The sequence below is a fragment of the Pseudonaja textilis genome, chromosome 2, assembly GCF_049901715.1.
Source record: "Pseudonaja textilis isolate UNSWEBS1 chromosome 2, rPseTex1.2, whole genome shotgun sequence".
Taxonomy (NCBI): domain Eukaryota; kingdom Metazoa; phylum Chordata; class Lepidosauria; order Squamata; family Elapidae; genus Pseudonaja; species Pseudonaja textilis.
In genome coordinates, this window is record NC_141991.1 from 7450897 (window position 1) to 7471173 (window position 20277).

At 44.4% G+C, this 20277-nt stretch overlaps 1 protein-coding gene across 5 annotated transcripts; it reads right to left on the reverse strand.

Annotated features, from left to right (window-relative positions):
- Window positions 1-439: 439 nt before the first annotated feature.
- On the reverse strand, window positions 440-16048 carry LOC113451235 (zinc finger protein 197-like). Of its 5 annotated transcripts, none has more exons than XM_087928060.1 (7): window positions 15680-16048; window positions 13282-13383; window positions 11034-11587; window positions 6700-6826; window positions 3937-4019; window positions 3121-3247; window positions 440-2246 (listed from the first exon to the last, which is right to left on the reverse strand). In XM_087928060.1, exons 3-7 carry the CDS (start codon window positions 11544-11546, stop codon window positions 1213-1215), a joined length of 1884 nt encoding a protein of 627 aa, XP_087784186.1. In that variant the 5' UTR covers window positions 11547-11587; window positions 13282-13383; window positions 15680-16048; the 3' UTR covers window positions 440-1212. The 5 variants fall into 5 exon arrangements, with proteins under 5 accessions (XP_087784186.1, XP_087784184.1, XP_087784187.1 ...); XM_087928058.1 differs by lacking the exon at window positions 15680-16048 and adding an exon at window positions 13487-13633; XM_087928061.1 differs by lacking the exon at window positions 13282-13383.
- Window positions 16049-20277: the final 4229 nt, after the last annotated feature.

Consider the following 20277-nt stretch of genomic DNA (forward strand, 5'->3'; position numbering starts at 1 on the left):
GGAGTCGCATGTGGCTCTTTCATCGCTCTACTGTGGCTCCCTGTTGCTGATCCATACCACAATTTTGAGAGGAACTTCCGGTTAGGGAGGGAGCAGCACACCAGGACGAGACTCTACAGCAAGAGGTGGGTTTTCTGGTCGGCTCCACAATTGATAGGGCTTTCAGTTAGGACAGGTAGAGGAAAGAGGATGCAGTGCTAGGAAGAGACTCTATAGTGGGGGAACCAGATTTCCAGTCGGCAGAGGAAAAAGGAGACCACAGTAGGATGACTTTCTATGGAGGGAGAACTGGACTTCCGGTTGGCTCCAGAATTGAATATGGGGCTTCCGGTTAGAACCTTTGTGTTTAAGATTACCAACTTCTGGGACAGGATACTGGGAATGGGAATAGGAATGGGAGTAGAGTAGAACAGAACAGAACAGTCTCTGGTGCATAAGCTCACAGTACATATAAATAGCAATGAATAGGTCATAGATCACAAATTAAACTTACAATCATAAGTTACAAACAACTGATAAATTGTAAGATGCCAATAGGAGAAGATAATTGGAAAGATGAGAAAAATGAAAAAAGACAGTGCTGTGGAAAATGAAGCATGATGGCCTGGGGGAGGAAGGAGAAAACTATCTGGTTGTTTTGGTATGCAAAGCCCTACAAGCAGCATTCTGAGGGGTGAAGATGAATTGATTATGTCCAGGTTGCGAGGCCCATATAGGTACTTTCTCAGCTCTCTTTCTGGTTCATGCAGCATACAGATCCTCAATGGAAGGCAGGCTGGTTGCGACGTTTTTCTTCAATCCTAACTGTCCGTTGAAGTCTGTACCTGTCCTGTTTGGTTGCCATGCCAAACCAGACAATTCATGAGGGACCAACGACAGACTCACTTAGTTGTAACTCTTCCAAGAACTTTCAGTTGATCTCATCCACCATCTTAAATCTTATAAAATGAAATGGAAAGATATATCCATCCATTCAATTTCTTAACCGCCCATCTCCCTGATAGAGGGATACGGGGCGATAATTCCTCGTTTTCCTTCCTTCAGCCATACCAGTTCATTTCAGCCCACGATCCACTTCCATGACATTTCCTTGTGTGAAAAAAGACAAATTCCTTTTGTGTCCAATCGCACTTGGCCAATAAAGAGGATTTCTGTACAAGGATCATAACCTCAGAACTGGGGCCTCTGAAGATCTTTTCACAGTCCGCGCACTCATATAGTTTCTCCTGTGTGGATCTTTCTGTGGGAAGTTACAGAACAACTCTTTCTAAAGCTCTTTCCACATTCCACACAGTGGTACGGTTTCTCCCCCGTGTGGATCCTTTTATGAGAACTAAGGGAACTGCTTACGGCAAAGCTCTTCCCACAGTCCGTACATTTGTATGGCTTTTCCCCCGTGTGGGTCCTTTTATGGTATGTAAGGGAACTACTGATGCTAAAACTCTTCCCGCACTCCAGACATTGGTATGGCTTCTGTCCAGTGTGTATCCTTTTATGGGAAGTGAGGTAACTTGCATCACTGAAGCTCTTTCCGCACTCCAGGCACTGATACGGTTTCTCACCTGTGTGGACCCTCTGATGGGAAATAAGCCGGCTTTTGCGACAGAAGCGCTTCCCGCACTCCGTACATTGATAGGGTTTCTCCCCTCTGTGGCTTCTCCTGTGGGAACTCAGGTAACGGCTCTGACTGAAGCTCTTCCCACACTCCACGCATTGATAGGGTTTCTCTCCTCGGTGGATCCTTTCATGAGTCATAAGCTGACTTTTCTGATGAAAGCTCTTCCCGCAATCCATGCATTGATATGGATTCCCGCAGACCTGAATCTTTTGATGGTTACTTAGATGGCTACTCTGGCTGAAGCTCTCATCACATTCCACACCTTTATATAATTTTCCCCCAAACAATATATTTTGATTTAAAATAAGAGGAAAGGCCCATTCCATATTTTCAGGTTGTGCCTCGACAGGATGCCTTCTGCAATTTCCACACAATCCTGATTCCTCCTTCAATATTTTTCCACACGCTGGACATATTCTGGTTTCTTGGTGATTTTTTTCGGCCAGGAGTACATTCTTATCTGCCTGATGAAAAGCGAGGGCTTTCTCTGGCTCTCCATTTAACTGGTTTTCCTCAGGACTTCTGACTCCTTGTTGACATTGGAACATCGTTTCTCCAATTTCATTTTTGACTATTGGCAAGTTCTCTACCATCTCCTTCTTAGAGTCCTCTTTCTCCCACCTTTCGCCTGATTGAAACAAAAAAAAAGAAACAAAGAGGTGAGTTTCATATTAGGCTCTAGGCCCAAACTAAGACACATTCAGGAATCATGCTCTATTGCCATATCCTGTATTTGAACATAACATGTAGTTCTCGACTTATGAGCCATGGTGACGCAGTGGTTAGAATGCAGTATTGCAGGCTAACTCTGCTGACTGCCAGTAGTTCGATTCTGACCGGCTCAAGGTCAAATGAGCAAGAGGGGCCAGCCAGTGGTGGAACTTGCCAGTTCACCGAATTGCGCTGAATCTTATAACCAACCAGTTGGCTTGAACCGGTGCGAACCGGCAAGAGCTCCTTCTGAGCTTGACTCCCTCTTCTTTGTGGCAAACCCTCAAATACTGGAACATTACTATCACGTCAGCCCTAGTCTTTCTTTTCATTAAACGTAGACATACCTAATTCCAGCATGTTTTAGCCTCCAGTTCCCTAACTATCTTTGTTGCTCTTCTCTGCAATCTTTCTAGAGCCTCAAGATTATTTGATATCGTGGTGATCAAAACTGGATGCAGTATTTTATGTGTGGCCTTATCAAGGCATTATAAAGTGGTATTAACACTTCATGTGATGCATGAAATTTGGGCCTATTAGGGTTTCTGAATTCCAGAAAAATGGAAGGCACTCCCTACCCAAAAGAGAAACTCAATAAGGGGTGTGTGTGTGTGTTTGCTCCCTTCTATTGAGAAGAAACAACATGAAGAGTTTTAGCCCTGCCTGCCTGATCTGGTGAGGGTCTCAATGCAGTTAAGGGCATTCACTGTAGGAAAGGAACAGACCAGCATTTTCTCAGAAACGGGTAAGCTGGTTACGTCTGACCAGAAAAGTAGAAAAAGAACTCTTACCTAGGCAGGTAATGTTCCTTGTATTTTCCAACATGATCTCCCTGTACAGCAATTTTTGGTCAGGATTCAGCAGGGCCCACTCCTCTTCCGAAAAGAATACGGCTATATCTTCAAATGACATACGATTCTGAAATTAAAAAACAAAACAAAAAACCCATCCCTCTTAATGTAAAGTTTCAAGTTGAGGTCGTAGGTTGAGGATTACCTGTACCATCTGAAAATCACCCAAGGTCACTCTTGAGAGTGAGAGGGGTGGTATCTAAGCTTGATAAATAAATACAAATAAATAATTATAGCTCCCAATTCATGCAGGAGGCCCTTTACCATTTCAGAGAACTGGTTGTCCAGTCTCTTCTTAAAAACCTCTAGCAATGGAGCTCCTATAAAATCTAAAGAAAAGTATTCCACCAGTTAATTGTCCTCACTGTTAAGAAAATTCCTCTTTAGTTCTAGATGGCTTCTCTCCTTGATTTACTTCCAGTCTTTGCGTCTTGTCCTGCCCTCAGGTGCTGTGGAGAATAGCCTGACCCCCTCTTTTTTGTGGCAGCCCCTGAGATATTGGAACATTGATATCATGTCACCCCCTAGTTTTTCTTTTCATTAAACTAGACACCAAATTTCTGCAACCGTTCTTTATATGTTTCAGCCTCCAGTTCCCTAATCGTCTTCATTGCTCTTTTCTGCACTCTTTCCAGACTCTCAACCTCTTTTTTTATATTGCAGTGATCAAAACTGGATTCAATATTCCAAGTTGTAGGTCTTACTAAGGCATTATAAAGTGGTACTAACACTTTACGGGAGCTTGATCCCTCCTACCTGAGTTGGAATGACCACAGCAATTTCGGTTCCACCACAAAGCAGAGGCGTTTTTTCAATAACCCTCAGGGTTGCTCCGTTCCCTGATAAGACAAAAATGGAGGAAGGCATTTTGAAAATATTCCTGCAGCATTCTCAAGCAAAATTATACAAAAAAAATAAAAGGAGCATTTTTTCCACATCAGTGAGACTTCAAGTAAGTAATATCAATAGCACCTAGACTTATATACCACTTCATACTATTTTACAGCCCTCGCTAATGGGTTAAAGAGACAGCATCTTGCCCCAATAATCTTCCCCAACAGTTTTATGTTGTACACTGAGGATCATGGGAAGCTAGGTAGATGGCAACTCATAAAATATTTCTATGATCTTTTTAGAGTTGCCAACAGAAAGGGAGGGCGGAGCAGTGTGGTAGCTTGGAAACCGAAAGTGTAGTTCATGAATAGTTTTCAAAGATAGTAACTAGGTGACTGGGGGGGCGACGGAAACCAGGGTTAAGAGTGACGATGAATTATGTGCCTCAGGGTCGGCTATTCCAAGACAGTGCCGGACATTTTAACTCCCAATAAGTCTTTTTGAAGTTTTGGAAGTTTGGCTCTAGAATCAGGATTTAATTGGGGCAATTGCCGGAATCCTGACAGTAGAGCTGTACATGGTATAAATGACCCAAGGTCAAAAATATTAATTCCAAGTTCCATATTGGGGAGGGGGCCGATAGGGAACACCAGATGGATAGTAAAAAATAATGACCTGGGTGTAATCTGTATCCACATAGGATCCAGGAGGAATGAGAACAAGGAAAACCTGTACTGTTTAGTGTTTGAAGTTCAACAGCAGGTAAAAATAATGGCCATTTTTCACACTTACGACCGTTGCAGTACCCCATGGTCATTAACCTTAGACTGTCCACTATTGACCTCACCCCTTTATCTATGAGGGAGCGTGCATAAATGGACCAACATGCCTACCGTCCCTGTCCTATTGTTTCTTTATTTTTTAAAATTTTTCTTATATGTAAGCATGTATTCATAACTATGTTTTTACTTATAGCTATTATTTTGTAAGCAATTGACATACAAAAATAAAATAAAATAAAATAATAAAATAAAAATAAAAATAAATAAAAAAATGTGACCGAATTTCAGATGCTCGGCAACTGCCATGTATTTATGACATTCAACAGTGTCCTGAGATCATGCGACTTTCCAACAAGCAAAGCCAATGGGGAAGCCAGATCCTCTTGACAACCATGTGCCTAACTTAAGAACGGCAGTAATTCACTTCCCAACTGTCCCAAAGTTGCTTTTTCAAGAGGCAGATACAATTTTGGGACAACTATTACCTGGGTGACTGAGAGTCTCCATGGACACTTAAGGCAAAACTCGCTTAACAACTGTCTTGCTTACAAATGTAGGGTGCAACTGTGGTGTGAGCGTAGCACTACCAATAGCACTTAATACTTATCTACTGCTTCATAGTGCTTTGATAGCCCTCTCTAAGTGGTTTAGAGAGTCAGCAACTTTGCCCCCAACAACCTGAGTCCTCATTTTACGCACCTCGGAAGGGTGGAAGGCTGAGTCAACCTTGAGCTGCTCAGGATTGAACTGCGGACAGTTGGCAGAATTAGCCTGCAATACTGCATTCTAACCACTGCGCCACCATCACAATAAAGATGCATACACTGGATCTGGGGATGCGAGACTGTGGCCAGAGGCCCAACCTCTCTGATTAACTGAGTAATAGGTGATGAGGAGTAAAATAGAGAGGCTAAAGAGTTAGGCTTGGAGATACTTTACTGGTCATGAGAGGGAAGGGCTCCTGTTAATCCACGAAAGCCCCGTGAAGATATGAAGAATTAAGGTTCCTTAAAGTCTGGACTTAAGAGTCTACTGAAATAGAGAGAGATTTTAAGGTTGTCTCTTGCATTCGCTATTTTCCCAGGATTTCAAGGAATTGGGCAGCTGAGGAACAGTACGATTTCCATTAGACGGGACTTAGACTCTTGCCTTATATTTGGAGCTGTGGTGGCATGGTGGTTAGAAATTATTGCAGGCTAACTCTACCCACAGCCAAGAGTTCGATCCTGCCTCCTCATTTTACCGACCTCTAAAGGATGGAAGACTTGAGTCAACCTTGAGCCGGTGAGGATTTTCCCAGGACTTCAAGGAAGTGGGCAGGTGCTGAATGGTACGATTTCCATTAGACGGGACTTACAATCCTGCCTTATCCGATTCATTTGGTGGCGTGGTGGTTCATTTTTTTTTCCAGACTAACTCTGCCCACAGCCAGGAGTTTGATCCTCACCGGCTCAAGGTTGACTCAACCATCCATCCTTCCAAGGTGGGTAAAATGAGGACCCAGATTGTTGGGGGCAATAGGCTGACTCTGTAAACTGCTTAGAGGGGGATGTAAAGCACTATAAAGTGGTATATAAGTCCAAGTGCTATTGCTGTTGCTATTGGGGAGTTTGGTGTGAGTTGATTGGCTGGATCAGGGTGCTCAATGCCTCATTGGGAGAGATGATGTTACATGCCCTGAAAGGGGGCATCTCTGCCTGGGAATGCTAGCAGCTCAAAGGGGCTTTGGTGGTTAAGGATTTGCTTATTGGGACCCTGGAGAAACATCGGACTAAGGTTCCAAGCTGAACCAAAGTGTTCAATCAATGAATAACATATGTTTCTTTTCAGTTGCACCCTGTTACGGTTCCTTGTAGAGTACAGCAATATAAACATTTAACAAATGAAGAACCTAATTTATTACCTTCGGATGTGATCTGAGCTGGATCCTCTTGGGAGATCCCTCCAAAGGCCAGTTCCCGAGAGAGAGGTGACAGGTCTGTGTGTGCTCGGGGCTTTTTTGCACCCACTTCCATGAAGGGATCCTGAACCTGCCCAAAGGGAAAAAGAAGGAACAGGATTTTAAGGTCCACTGCAACCAGGTTCTCTCTAAAAAGAGAGGGCTTCTCACATACAGGTAGAATAGAACAACATTGGAAGGGACCTTAGAGGTCTTCTAGTCCAACCCCTGCTCAGGCAGGAAACCCTACACCATTTCAGACAAAAGGTTGTAAAACCTCTCCTTAAAGTGTTGGAAGAATGTGCTGAAATGAGTAGATTGACATTTGAAACGAGAGAACAAGAGGATAAACAATTCTATAAAATTTGGGACCTTTTTTATCAATGGTTGGATGATAAAATACAATAATAGAATATTTAGAATTTTTGATAATAATGAATATATAAAGAGATTTTTTTTTCTTGATATCATTTTATAAAATGTCTTCAGGATAGATTTGGTATGATTATATGATTTGTTATAAAATAAACTAAGTAAATTATAGTTATCTCGCAAAGTATGAATGAATAAAATCATAGTGAAATGATTGTTTAATAGTGATACTAGAGTATATAATTTCTGATTGATAATATGAGTTATTATGTAATGTAACTGTAATTGAGACTACGAAATGGATGCACAAAAACTGGTAAACCAACCGATACACTGTTTGTATATTTATGAAAGAAAGCTGGATGTTTTTATGTTTGTTTTGTTTGTCTTTAAAAATTAATAACATCGTTTAAAAAAAGAAACTTCCAGTGTTGGAGCATTCACAAATTCCAGAGGCAAGTTTTTCCCCTGGTTAATTGTTTTCATTGTCAGGAAATTTCTCCTTAGTTCTAAGTTGCTTCTCTCCTTGATTAGTTTCCATGCATTGCTTCTTGTCCTACCCTCGGGTGCTTTGGAGAATAGCCTGACTCCCTCTTCTTTGGGGCAGCTCCTGAGATACTGGAACACTACTACCATGTCTCCCCTAATTCCTTCTCTTCACTAGACAAGACATACCCAGTTCCTGCAAGCGTTTTCCATATGTTTCAACCTCCCGTCCCCTAATCGTCTTTGTTGCTCTTCTTGGCACTCTTTCTAACTCACAGCGATCAAAACTGGATGCCGTATACCAAGTGTGGCTTTTCCAAGGCATTTTAAAGTGGTATCAAGTAGTTGTCCTTGACTTACGATGACGATTGAGCTCAAAATTCCCATGGCTAATTGAGACGTCCGCTAAGTGAGTTTTGCTCCATTTCACGATGTTTCCCGCCAGTTGTTAAGTGAATCATTGCAGTTGTTAACTTAGTGATCTGTGTTAAATGAATCTGGCTTCCCCACTGAACTTGTCTTGTCGGAAGTTCGCAAAAGGAGATGACAGCATCCTGGGACACCATAACTGTCATAAATAGGAGCCAGTGGCCTAGCATCTCAATTTTGATCACCTGACCTGGCAATGCTACAATGGTCGTGTGAAAAATGATCGAGTCACTTTTCCCCATCATGCTGTTATAGCTATGAACGATCACTAAAGGAAAGGTTGTAAGTCAAGGATTTCTACCCTGGGAAATCAGTCGGAAGGGCCACTTAGAATAAACTCAACGATGGAAGGATTTTTAGTAATTTTAAGAAAAAACTTATTGGTTCCCAGAGTTACTGTCAGGGCTCCAACAAATCCACCCTCATTCAAACCAAAATTCTCTATCCGCATCTCAGAGAAAAATAAATTAGTTTATTAGGAGTGGCCATGTTGGCGCGTGGCTGGGTGCAGTCAATACTGAATTACATCATACATTTCCCCCTTGATCCTGGTCTTTCCCCCACCCCCTGGATGTGACTTCTCCAATGGGACACATCTGTCTCCAAGAGTCATCCATCATGCTCTCCAAGAACCTTCTTATGCTCCAACAACTTTGGGCTGCCAAAGTGATTATCTAGGCATTTCAGGAATGCCTTGTTTTCCCCCACTCTAGTGGTGGTATTCAACCGGTTCGCACCGGATCAGGCGAACTGGTAGCAAGAATTTGGTGCGGGTCGTCGAACCGGTAGTAAGTTCTGGCTGGTCATGCTCATGATCTGGTTGCCCTCCCGCACAATGCTCACTTACCCGCCGCTTGACATTCGCCTAAGGCAGTGACCCCCAACCTTTTTTGAGCCACGGCCCGGTACCGGCATCACAAAATGATCCGTGGCCTGGTACCAGCATCAGCACGCATGGCAAGGCAAGCCGAGCGACCGGCCAGCCAGCCGTCCCCCACTTCTCCCCGCCACCTTCAACTCCTCCTTTGTACCTTTTTCGATGGGCTTCGCTTCGGGACGGCTTCGGGACGGTCACTCGGCTCGCCTTGCCTTGGGTGCTGAAAGAATCCTCGCGCCTTAGTTTCGTTCAAAGCCCCCCCCCCTTCAATGAAACTAAGGCGCGAGGATTCCTTCAGGACCCAAATGCCGCTTTCCAACCGGAAAAGCTCACCCGGAAGCACTTTCTTGTCAAACAAGATGGCGGCGCCCAGCAAACCGGTGGCCCGGTAGGAAATGTTCCACGGACCGGTACTGGTCCGCAGCTCGGTGGTTGGGGACCCCTGGCCTAAGGTATTTCCCCCCACCTCCCGACAATCAGCTGTGTATAGATCAGCTGTGCCGGGATTCCCCTTGCTGAGGCCCAGGAAAGCAAAAAATGGAGGGAGGAGCTCAGCCCCCTCTCCATTTTTTGCCTTCCAGAGCCCCAGAGGAGGCTTAGGGGAGCAAAAACCCCTCCCCAGAGGCTTCTTTGAGGCTAGGAAGCTCTCAAAATGGAGTTTGGAGGGGTGCTGCGCACCCTTCCCATGCTCTATTTTTTTCCTTCCTGAGCCCCAGAAGAGCTTTAGGGGAGCAAAAATGCCTCCTCCCCCCTCCCCGAGGCTCCTTTGAGGCTAGGAAGCTCCCAATCTGTGCGATGTGGTCGGATCCAGCTCGCAGGGCCGGCCTGGAAAATATAAGGGGCCGGCCTGCATCACTTCAGACCAGCCTTCCCAACGGGACGAGGAAACATGCCAGCAGCTTGGGGAAGTGGGGTCAAGCTGGCCACACCCACCCAGTCAGCCACACTCTGTGAGTGGCATCAAGCTATCCCTGCCTACCCAGTTGGCCACATCCACCCAGTCACCCCCTTCCCCACCCGCAAGGTCAACCATAGCCCTGAGGCGGCCCTCAATGAAATTGAGTTTGACACTCCTGCAAGAGAGCTCAGACTTACCATATTTTTTGCTCTCTAAGACACACTTCAGCATATAGACTTGAAGCCAGAGATCTTTTTATTGGGTATCTTGCCAGAAGGATACAATAGAGAATTGTCATATTTGATTATTAATATTTTAACAGCAGCTAGAATTGTATTTGCTCAAAATTGGAAAAGTGGAAAAAAACCTCGATAGAAGAGGTGATAAAAATAATAATAATGGAATGTGCAGAAACGAGTAGACTGACATTGACAATTAAGGGAGCAAGAAAAAAAATAATATTATAAAATATAAATGTACATAATATGAATTTTAATTTAAGGTTAGGAGAGAAAGATTGTTAATATTGTGCACAAGAGATATGTAGCAACTGACACACACTGTGCAATGGAAAGATGGTTTTATTTGATGTTTTGTGTTTGTGTTTGTTTATGTTTGTTGTCAAAATAAGAAATTCTTTTTAAAAAAAACAAAACACTTCCCCCTCCAAAAAACTGGGTGGAAATGCCCATGCGTCTTACGGAGCTAATATTGACGGGGTGGGGGAGAGAGAAGGGGAAGGTTTGGTACAACAGCTGCATTCTCCATCGATACTTCTCAACCCCGTCAGGGACCTTGGAGCCTTTGCTGCCAACCAGCTGACTGGCAGTTGGATCAGCCTCCCGGAATACCACCAATCAGCTGTTCCAGGCAGGAGCGAACGGTGGAGACAATCCCTGCTGCCTAGAACAGCTGATCGGTGGCTGAATTTGTTTTTCTTGACTTCCTCCCCAAAATCTAGGTCTTACGTCTTACGTTCCGGAGCATCTTATCGTGCAAAAAAATACAATATATACCTCTTCCCAGGGCTTTTACAGCCCTCTCTAAGTGGTTTACAGAGTCAGCATCTTGCCCCTCAACAATATGGGTCCTCATTTGACCGGTCTCAGAAGGACGGAAGGCTGAGTCAACCTTTATAATGGTCGTAAGTCATTTTTTTCAATGCTGTTGTAACTTTGGATGGTCACTAAGCTGCTAAGTCAAGGATTAGCTACACAATGATTTTTTTTGTCTCACCTGCATTTCTGCCAGCTTCTTCTCCTCCGCCTGGCTCAGGAGGAAGCCTTCTGCGAGGGCCACCGCCTGGGAACTGGTCTCTGCTCCACACTCCCGCACCCACCTCTCCATCTCTGGGGGCAGGATGGCCAGGAACTGCTCCAGGACCACCAAGTCCAACATCTGAATTTTCGTGTGTTTCTCTGGCTTCAGCCATTGACGATAAAGACGGTATAACCGACTGCAAAGTTCTCGGGGTGCCTCAGTTTCTTCGTAGTACTCCTGGCAAAGTTGATGTCTTCCAGCCCATCTGACGGTTCTTCCTTCCAGGATGTTGTCCTTCCTCGTTCTTCTCCAGAACCTCTCAGTAGACGCAGGCAAGGCAACACGGGATCCATTTCCTTCTGGGTCTCGTGAGGCAGTTTTTGGGGTGTACCGAGAGGCTGGTTCACACCCGTCCAAAGTCTGTCCTGCATTTGCAAAAGGACTTTCGGTCAAAGGAGCAGAATGGCAAGAAGAGGCATCATGAGCCATTTCGGGAGATGTGGGACTTTGAGCCTCCAACAATAAGAATCCTTCCAGACAAAAATAAAAATGTTTCCAGTTTTCAAGCTAAGGGAAAGGAACACAAGGAAAGAAAAAGTGAGAAAAAAAAGAGAGCTGCCTCTGTAGGTTGTCCTTGTCCTAAAACAGGGGTCGCCAATCTTTTGGATCTCAGGGACCACCAAACTCATACTTTTAAATCCCGAGGACCACTAATACAATTTTTTAAAAAAGCTAATATATTTAATATAATTTTTTATGGTAATTATAAATTTTATATATATATATTTATTTTCTGAGGTTTTTGCGGGTATTTGTATGTAGATCTTTGGTTATTTGGGTTTTCTCCCACGTAAAATTGGAAGTATTTTGGCGACGTTTCGACGAAATCTCATTTGTCATCTTCAGGCTTGTGCCTTCGGCTTTGTGCTTCTTCGAGTAATGTCAAGTCAAGTCGCACTCCCACTGGCAGTTAAAAGAAAAAACAGCTGCAAGCTCACATTACTCCAAGAAGCACAAAGCCGAAGACATATATATGTGGATCTTTGGTTATTCGGGTTTTCTCCCACGTAAAATTGGAAGTATCTAGGCGACGTTTCGATGAAGTCTCATTCATCATCTTCAGGCTTGTGTCTTTGGCTTTGTGCTTCTCGGAGTAATGTGAGCTTACTCCAAGAAGCACAAAGCCGAAGACACAAGCCTGAAGATGATGAATGAGATTTCATCGAAACGTCGCCTAGATACTTCCAATTTTATGCGGGAGAAAACCCGAATAACCAAAGATCCACATATATATGTCTTTGGCTTTGTGTTTCTTGGAGTAATGTGAGCTTGCAGCTGTTTTTTCTTTTAACTGCCAGTGGGAGTGCGACTTGACATTACTCCAAGAAGCTCAAAGCCGAAGACACAAGCCTGAAGATGACGAATGAGATTTCATTGAAATGTCGCCTAGATGCTTCCAATTTTACGCAAGAGAAAACCCGAATAACCAAAGATCCACATACAAATACCCACGAAAACCTCAGGAAACAAATATATATATACACACACACACACACACAAAAAAATACATATACACACACATATACATATATACATACATACATCACACACACACACACACACACACACTTATTTAATTGTAATAAAAATGTAAATGCTTAATTATAACAAAATAAAACGTTCTGGGCTGGAGGCCTTCCCCCACCTGGCACCTTCCAAAAAGACAGAAGAGCGGGTGGGGTGTGTGTGTGTGTGTGTGTGTATGTGTGAGCTGAGGGACCTCGGGGCAACTGCCGCTGGGAGAAGCAGAGGCAAAAAGGGGGCTTTGCTCTCCTTGAGGGGCAGCACTCCTTGGCCGCCACTCCAGGGACTTCTCAGCAGGCATATGCTGCCAAAGGACTGCTGCCCTTATTGATTAATTGGGGAAGGGGAGAGGGAGAAAGTGGGAGCTCCTTTCAGATGGGGGGGAGGATTGAGAGGCTCAGATCTGCAGCTGAGGAAAAGCTGGGGGGGGTGCTCTTCCAGCCTCACCTGGAGACAGGCAAGGAAAGGTGTCCCTGAGGGCACTTTGCTCGCTTTAGCACTTCGCTACCAAACCCAGCCACAGCCAGTGATTATTTGGGGGCGGGGGAGAGAGAGAGAAAGAGAAAAAGAGAGAGAGAGAGAGAGAGAGAAAGCATCTCTAGCATTACCCGGGGAGGAAAGGAGGTGTAACAAAACTCACTCTTTCACTGAGATGTACAAAACGCCAATCTACCCTGTACCAGGAGTTCTTCGAAATCACCAAACGTTCCCACTTGCAGTTCCCGTGCCTCCTGTGGGGATGCTGCAATGGTTGTAAGTGGGGAAAATGTTCACAATTCACTTTTTGTCAGGGCTATTGTAACTACGAACAGTCACTAAACTAATGGTTGTAATTCCAGGACTACCTGTATTTCTTATGGCAAACAAAGCCATTGTGCCGGAGAGTCTTTCTTTACTTCAACACCCGGGTAACTTTGCAAAGGGCAGATAATTCCCAGATCTTCCAATCTGGAGATGCCTCAGCTCAGGGCCAAGGAGGGGAAAGAGGGGAGAAAGAGCTTGCACAGAACAGAACTGTTTATTTACAAAGTAGCTGATAACCCAGCGTTGCCCAGCTATTTATTTATCCTAATCCTCTATTAGACAGGAAAAGCCCTGATTTTGGCGACAATCCAGAACAAATGTTATTTCTAATGTTGGAATTTTTCCCGTCACCAGAGAGAGAGAGAGAGAAAGACCGCCCCCTTGTGGAGTACTCTGAAGCCATTACCATGGCAACTTCACAGCACTGTGCAGTAGAAGCCATTTTAAGGCAGTACGGTAGAAGCCATTTTAAGGCACAACAGGCTGTATTTTAACAGAACACAAGAACACACACACCCCCGAGGGGGTGTTAGGGGTGTCTTACCCCACACCCCCAGTATTTGTTTCCAAAGTCATATGTACCAAGTGTGGTTGGAAATTGCTCAAGGTGGTCCAGAATTATACTGGAACACACACACACACACAAAATAATTAAAAATTATGTATGTATGCATGTAAAAGTATAAACAGACATGCTGCAATCTCCAGAACTTAAAATTACATTTAATGTACTTACTGAGCTTTCATCAGCCTCTGCTGACATCGTCAGCGTATTAAGCTACCATTACAGAGATGTTTGCCTTTATATAACATTAACCAATTTAGCCCTGGCAAGTGTGATAGGCCCTTTCAACTGCCTCCCATCCATAATTAGTTCTGCTGTGTTTACCTCCATCATGTTGGTCAAAGGAAGCTTATCTCTTGTCATCGTTTCCTCCTGTGCCTGACCCAGTCTGGAATGTTTATCTCTAGGAGGCGAGGTTAACAGCTAGCTATCATAATTTGTTGCTTTGCTCGAGACCAAGCTCCTCTGTATTTGGACCGGCCTGGTTATGCCTTCATGGGGTGAGTCCATATGCCCAAAGATGTGGGGTAGGATGTTGCCCAATGGGATCAGGGACAGAGAAACACACATATACATATAATTATACATATAGCACTGCAAGCTACTTCCGCAGCCAGCTGCCTAGAGTTTGGCAGTTCAAACCCCACCAGGCTCAAGGTTGACTCAGCCTTCCGAGGTGGGTAAAATGAGGACCCAGATTGTTGGGGGCAATATGCCGACTCTGTAAACCACTTAGAGACCGGCTGTAAAAGCAATGTGAAGTGGTATATAAGTGGAATTGCTATTGCTGTATGGTTTCTGCTGAGGGTAGATCCTTTTATGAGAAGATGACCATTCTGAGCAAAGCTCTTTCCACATGCCCTTAAGTGCTATTGCTATAGATACATATACATATACACACACACACACATATATATAAAATATAATATGTAATACAATATAATATAAAAATATAATATACAATAATAAAAATAAAATTTATAATTATTCAATATAATAAATAATATCATATAATATAATAGTAATAGTAATAATAATAATAATAATAATTATTATTATTATTATTATTAATATTATTATTATTATTATTATTATTATTATTATTATTATTATTATTATTATTATTATTATATAGAAGATAACTTTTTCCTCCAGCAACCCCCACCCCAAAATATGCTCTGGCTTTTTCTCCAGCACCCCCAGCACCCCAAAACGAAGACTTTGGATAGGAAAAACCATGGACAGCCACTTCTGGGGGGGGGGGTTTCTTCCTGCCTGCAGGCCAGGCCCCCCCCCCCCACTCGCCAGCCAGGACCCCACCCTTCCCCAGGGTGGGAAAAGGGGTCATGGGGTGGAGGGGGGATAGAGGGGGGAGCAGTCCCAAGATTGCTCATGGGGGGGGCGTTGGACGCTTCCTCCTTCCAGGGAGGCCAGCGAGGAAAGGGCTTTGGAAGCCCCCCCGGGGCGTCTGCCAAGAGGGCCCCGCCTCCTGGGGGGTTTGCAAGGGGGAAAAGGCGACGCTGAGCTGAACCGGACGGAGCTCTACCTGGATCTCCTCCCTTCCCCCTAGCCTTTTATGGGGGGGGGGAAATAAAAGGATCCAAATCTAAAAGACCCCCAACCTTAAGGAGGAGGAGGGGAAGGAGGATCTGGAGAAGAATCGACTCACCTGGAACCCTCAATGGGTTGCAAAGGATCCTCCGACGCCCCCCGCTCCAGGCTCCACCCACCCCGCCCGGGATTCCAAGCTCCGCCCGCTTCGCAACGGCTCTGGCTTCCACCGTTGGAGAGCCGGTTCGCGCCTGCGCACTCTTCTGCAGGCCATCTAAAGGGTTAAAGTAGAATCCCAGCTACAAAGGCTCCTCCCCATTCGACCAGGGATTCCAAAGCTCCACCCACCGCACCTGGAGAAGAACGCCTTTCCTCTCGCAGCTCCGCTCTCGCCGCTAAGGGTTGGGGAGTACGTTTGCGCCTGCGCATTCTTCTCGGGACGTAAGAAGCCTTAGCGTCCCCAGAGTCAGGCTCCTCCCACCCACCAGTATCTGGTGGATAGAGATCCTCCGGCGCCCCGTTTCCAGGCTCCTCCCACCCCGCCCGGGATTCTAAGCTCCGCCCGCTTCGCAACGGCTCTCGCTTCCACCATTGGAGAGCTGGTTTGCGCCTGCGCATTCTTCTGCAGGCAATAGAAGGGTTAAAGAGAAAAAAGAGGGGCCTAGAGAGGCCTCTCGAGTGGTGGGCCCATCCCTCGCGGTGGGAAGCGTAGCACTTGGTCGCTGGGCAGCGCCACCTGGTGGATCCCGCCCGCCAGTTGCTCCAAGCGAGCGACTCGCTGCCCCGTATTATTTGCACCGAGTCCGTGATCCGTTCAGTTTCAGATCCCGAAATCGGTCCTCGCTCTAGTTTTGCGTGTGCGGTCGGGGAGAGGGGGGCGGGGGCAAAAGGGATCCCTCGGGGCTGCTAGCGTGGAAGACTGTCGTCAGGGCGCTCTCCCATAACGTTTCTTTTTAAAGTGGTCTTTTCTTCCCTTGGACTGTTTTTCTTTCATTGGGTTTCCTAGGTGGGATTTTGGGGGGTGCAGGTCCAGCTCCCCAGTTTTTGCAAGGCTGACAAAATCCCAGACCTCCTAGTTGAGTTCAGCCAAGGAGTCCTTGACTTATGTCCACCGTTTTGTGGCCCAAATTTTCTGCCACTATGGTTGTTAAGTGAATTTTTCCCCTATCTTGCGACCTTTCTTCCATAGTTGTTAAGTGAATCACTACAATTGTTCAGTGAGTAACCCTGGCTGTTAAGTGAATCTGGCTTTCCCTGTTGATTTTGCCGGTCAGGAGGTACAAAAGGGGGATCGTGTGGCCCCAGGACATGGCAGCCATCGTAAATATGAGTCACTTGCCCAGTGTCTGAATTCTGATCCCGTGACCCTGGGGATCATGAGCGCGAAAAATAGCCATAAGTCACTTTTTTTTCAGAGCCGCTGTTAACTTTTGGTCACTAAATGAACTGCTGTTAAATTGAGGACTACCTGCCCACGTTCTCACATAGACGCACCTTTATACTCTTGGCACAATAAATAACTACATCACAAGTTTACCACAGGAAATGGCAATAAATATTCCTTTACAAATTTTAAAAGTTTATTTCTTCCTCTTTTTGCATTCCTCCATTCCTTCACAAGGGAGAATTCCTGCTTTCTAAGAAGGAATATATTCCAGAAAATATATTGAACCATACGATTCTTGACTCTTGATGAATATATCTTTTCTTTTATGTACACTGAGAGTATTTGCACCAAGACAAATTCCTTGTATGCGCAATCACACTTGGCCAATAAAAGAATTCTATTTTATTCCATTTATATTTATATTCTATTTCTATTCTATTCCCTATTTTATTCTATTCTCTATTCCATTCCATTCTATTTTATCTCCTGTTCCTGTTTCTATTCTATTCTATTTCCTATTCTGTCCTATCCTATTCCCTTTTCCATTCCATTCTGTTCTATTTTCTATGATTTGATTGCTTATTGTACCCTATGACTATTATTAAGCGTTGTACCTGATGATTCTTGACTCTTGATGAATGTATCTTTTCTTTTATGTACATTGAGACCATTTGCAGCAAGACAAATTCCTGGTGTGTCCAATCACACTTAGCCAACAAAGAATTCTATTCTATTCTATTCTATTCTATTCTATTCTATTCTATTCTATTCTATTCCATATTATCTATTCTATTCTATTCTATTCTATTCTATTCGATTCCAATATTTCTATTCTATTCTACGCTATTCTGTCTTGTCCTGTCCTGTTCTATTCTATTCCATTCCAATATTTCATTTCTATTCCATTCTATTTCATTCCAATATTTCTATTCTATTCTATTCTATTCTATTCTATTCTATTCTATTCTATTCTATTCTATTCTATTCTACTCTATTCTAAAAAAGTGTGTGAGTCTATTGGTAAAATCATGAGACAAAAATACATAAAAAATGGTTGTAGGAACTCGGTTTGGCTAGTCTGGAGGAAAGAAGGACCCTAACGGGAACATGAGAGCCGTGTTCCAGTATTTGAGGGTGTGAGATTTAAAAACATTCCAAATCTTATTTTGGTCACTAATTTCAAATCTTGCTCACTAATTTGACAGACAACCCTGATGTACAAACATAGAAAGTTTATTAAAAATGCGTTTGCAAAGTCAGGCCTTCCCAGAGTGGATTGAGATCATGAAGCGCAAAATCCAATATTCAAGCCATACATTTTATACTCTCTACACAATGCATGCCACACCTAAGAAGCCCTCCCCACTCCCCTCACTATCAATACGTCATACTATAACCGTGATGGCGAACCTATGGCACGCGTGTCAGAGGTGGCACACAGAGCCCTCTCTGCGGGCACACGAGCCATCACCCCAACTCAGCTCTGCCCCACATGTATGCACGCCTCCTGCTGGCCAGGAGGAGTCTTTGCCGTGCATGTGTGGGGGCAGAGTGCATGCGGGAGATGCGTGCACATGCACGGGGACAGGACGCATGTGCAGGGATGTGCAGGGATGCATTGGAGTGGGCACACATGCACAGAGGGTGTGCATGCATGTGTGGAGGGTGGGGTGCATGCACAGGGATGCGCACACATTGCATTTGGGGGTTTTGCGCGCATGCAGGCGTACTTTGCGCACTCGGTGCTGAAAACGCTAACTTTCACTGCCCTATACTATTTGAAACAAGTGACTGTCCAGTCTTTTCTTAAAAACTACCAATGATGAAACACCCACAACTTCTGCAGGCAAGCTGTTCCACTGGTTAAATGTTCTCAGTTTGGAAAAATCTTAATTCCAAGTTGCTTCTCTCCTTAATTACTTTCCATCCATTATTTCTTGTCTTCCTTTCTGGTGATTTGAAAAATAAGTGGAACCGGTCTGCTTTGTGGCAACCCCTCAAATACTGAAACGCTGGTACCATGTCCACCCCTAGTCTTTCTTTTCTCTAGACTAGCCATACCCAATTCCTGCAACTGTTCTTCAGTATGTTTTAGGCTTCAGGCCTTCAGTCATCCTAGATCAGTGGTGGCTAACCTTTTTGGGCTCCTGTGCCAAAAATTGTACATGCACTTGGGCATGCGCGTGCCAGCACCCCCACCCACGGCCCCTCCGCATGAGTGTGCAATCCCCACCACCACCGCCTTACTTGCACTGCGCCTCACAACTGATTTTCTGCCTCCCAGGGGCTTGAAAAAAGCCGCTGCAGGCTTTGCAGGCCGAATATTACGCCCAGTATTTCTGGAAATACAGGAAGTGACAAAACGGGCCTATTATTCGTCCTGAAAAGCCTCTGGGAGGCCGAAAAAGGCCTCAAACCAGCAAAAAAATCAGCTGGAGGCACGTGCATATAAAGTGCAGTAAGTTTGCCTGCGGCTCACGTGCTGGCACAAATGGCTGTGCATGCCACCTGTGGCACATGTGCCATAGGTTTGCCATCACAGCCCTAGATGCTCTTTCCAAAAGAAATCAACACTGATTTCCTTTCAGATCGACTGATCTGATCTCCTGGATTCCCAAGGATTCTCGAGCGTCTTCTCCAACACCCTAACTTGAAACCCAACAGTGCTTTTTCAGAAGGCTACTAGACTTTTTGGGGTTTTTTTGGTTTCTTTTGAAGACGTTTTGCTTCTCATCCAAGAAGCTTCTTCAGGATCGTGGGGAAAGGAAGGATTTCTACTCCTTGCAGACAGATGGTCATTTGCATCCTTTTCAGAGGGTCGTTGAAGTCCTTGGAGGTTTATTTTATGTTTTTATGTTTATTTATTAGAATTGGTCAAGCAAAAATGAGAACAAGAATAAAAGAATAAAAATACAATGACAGGGACAATAGGCATGAGAGCCGATAAGAGAGAGATGAGAGAGAGGGAAATGAGAGATGAGGGAGATACATACACAGAGAGACATGAAAGAGATGAAAGATAAAGAGAAATAGAGATATATAGAGAGATGAAAGATGCAGAGAGATGGGAGAAAGATGAGAGAGATACACACAGAGATGAGATACACAGAGATATGAGAGATGAGAGAGAGAGAGAGAGACATACAGAGAAATACACACAGAGATGAGAGATGAGAGAGATAGAAAGAGAGATATAGACAGAGAGAAGTGGGAGAGAGATGGGAGATAGATACACAGAGAAATGAGAGATTTTATACATACATACATACATACATACATACATACATACATACATACATGATGAGGGAGATAGAAAGAGATAGATGAAG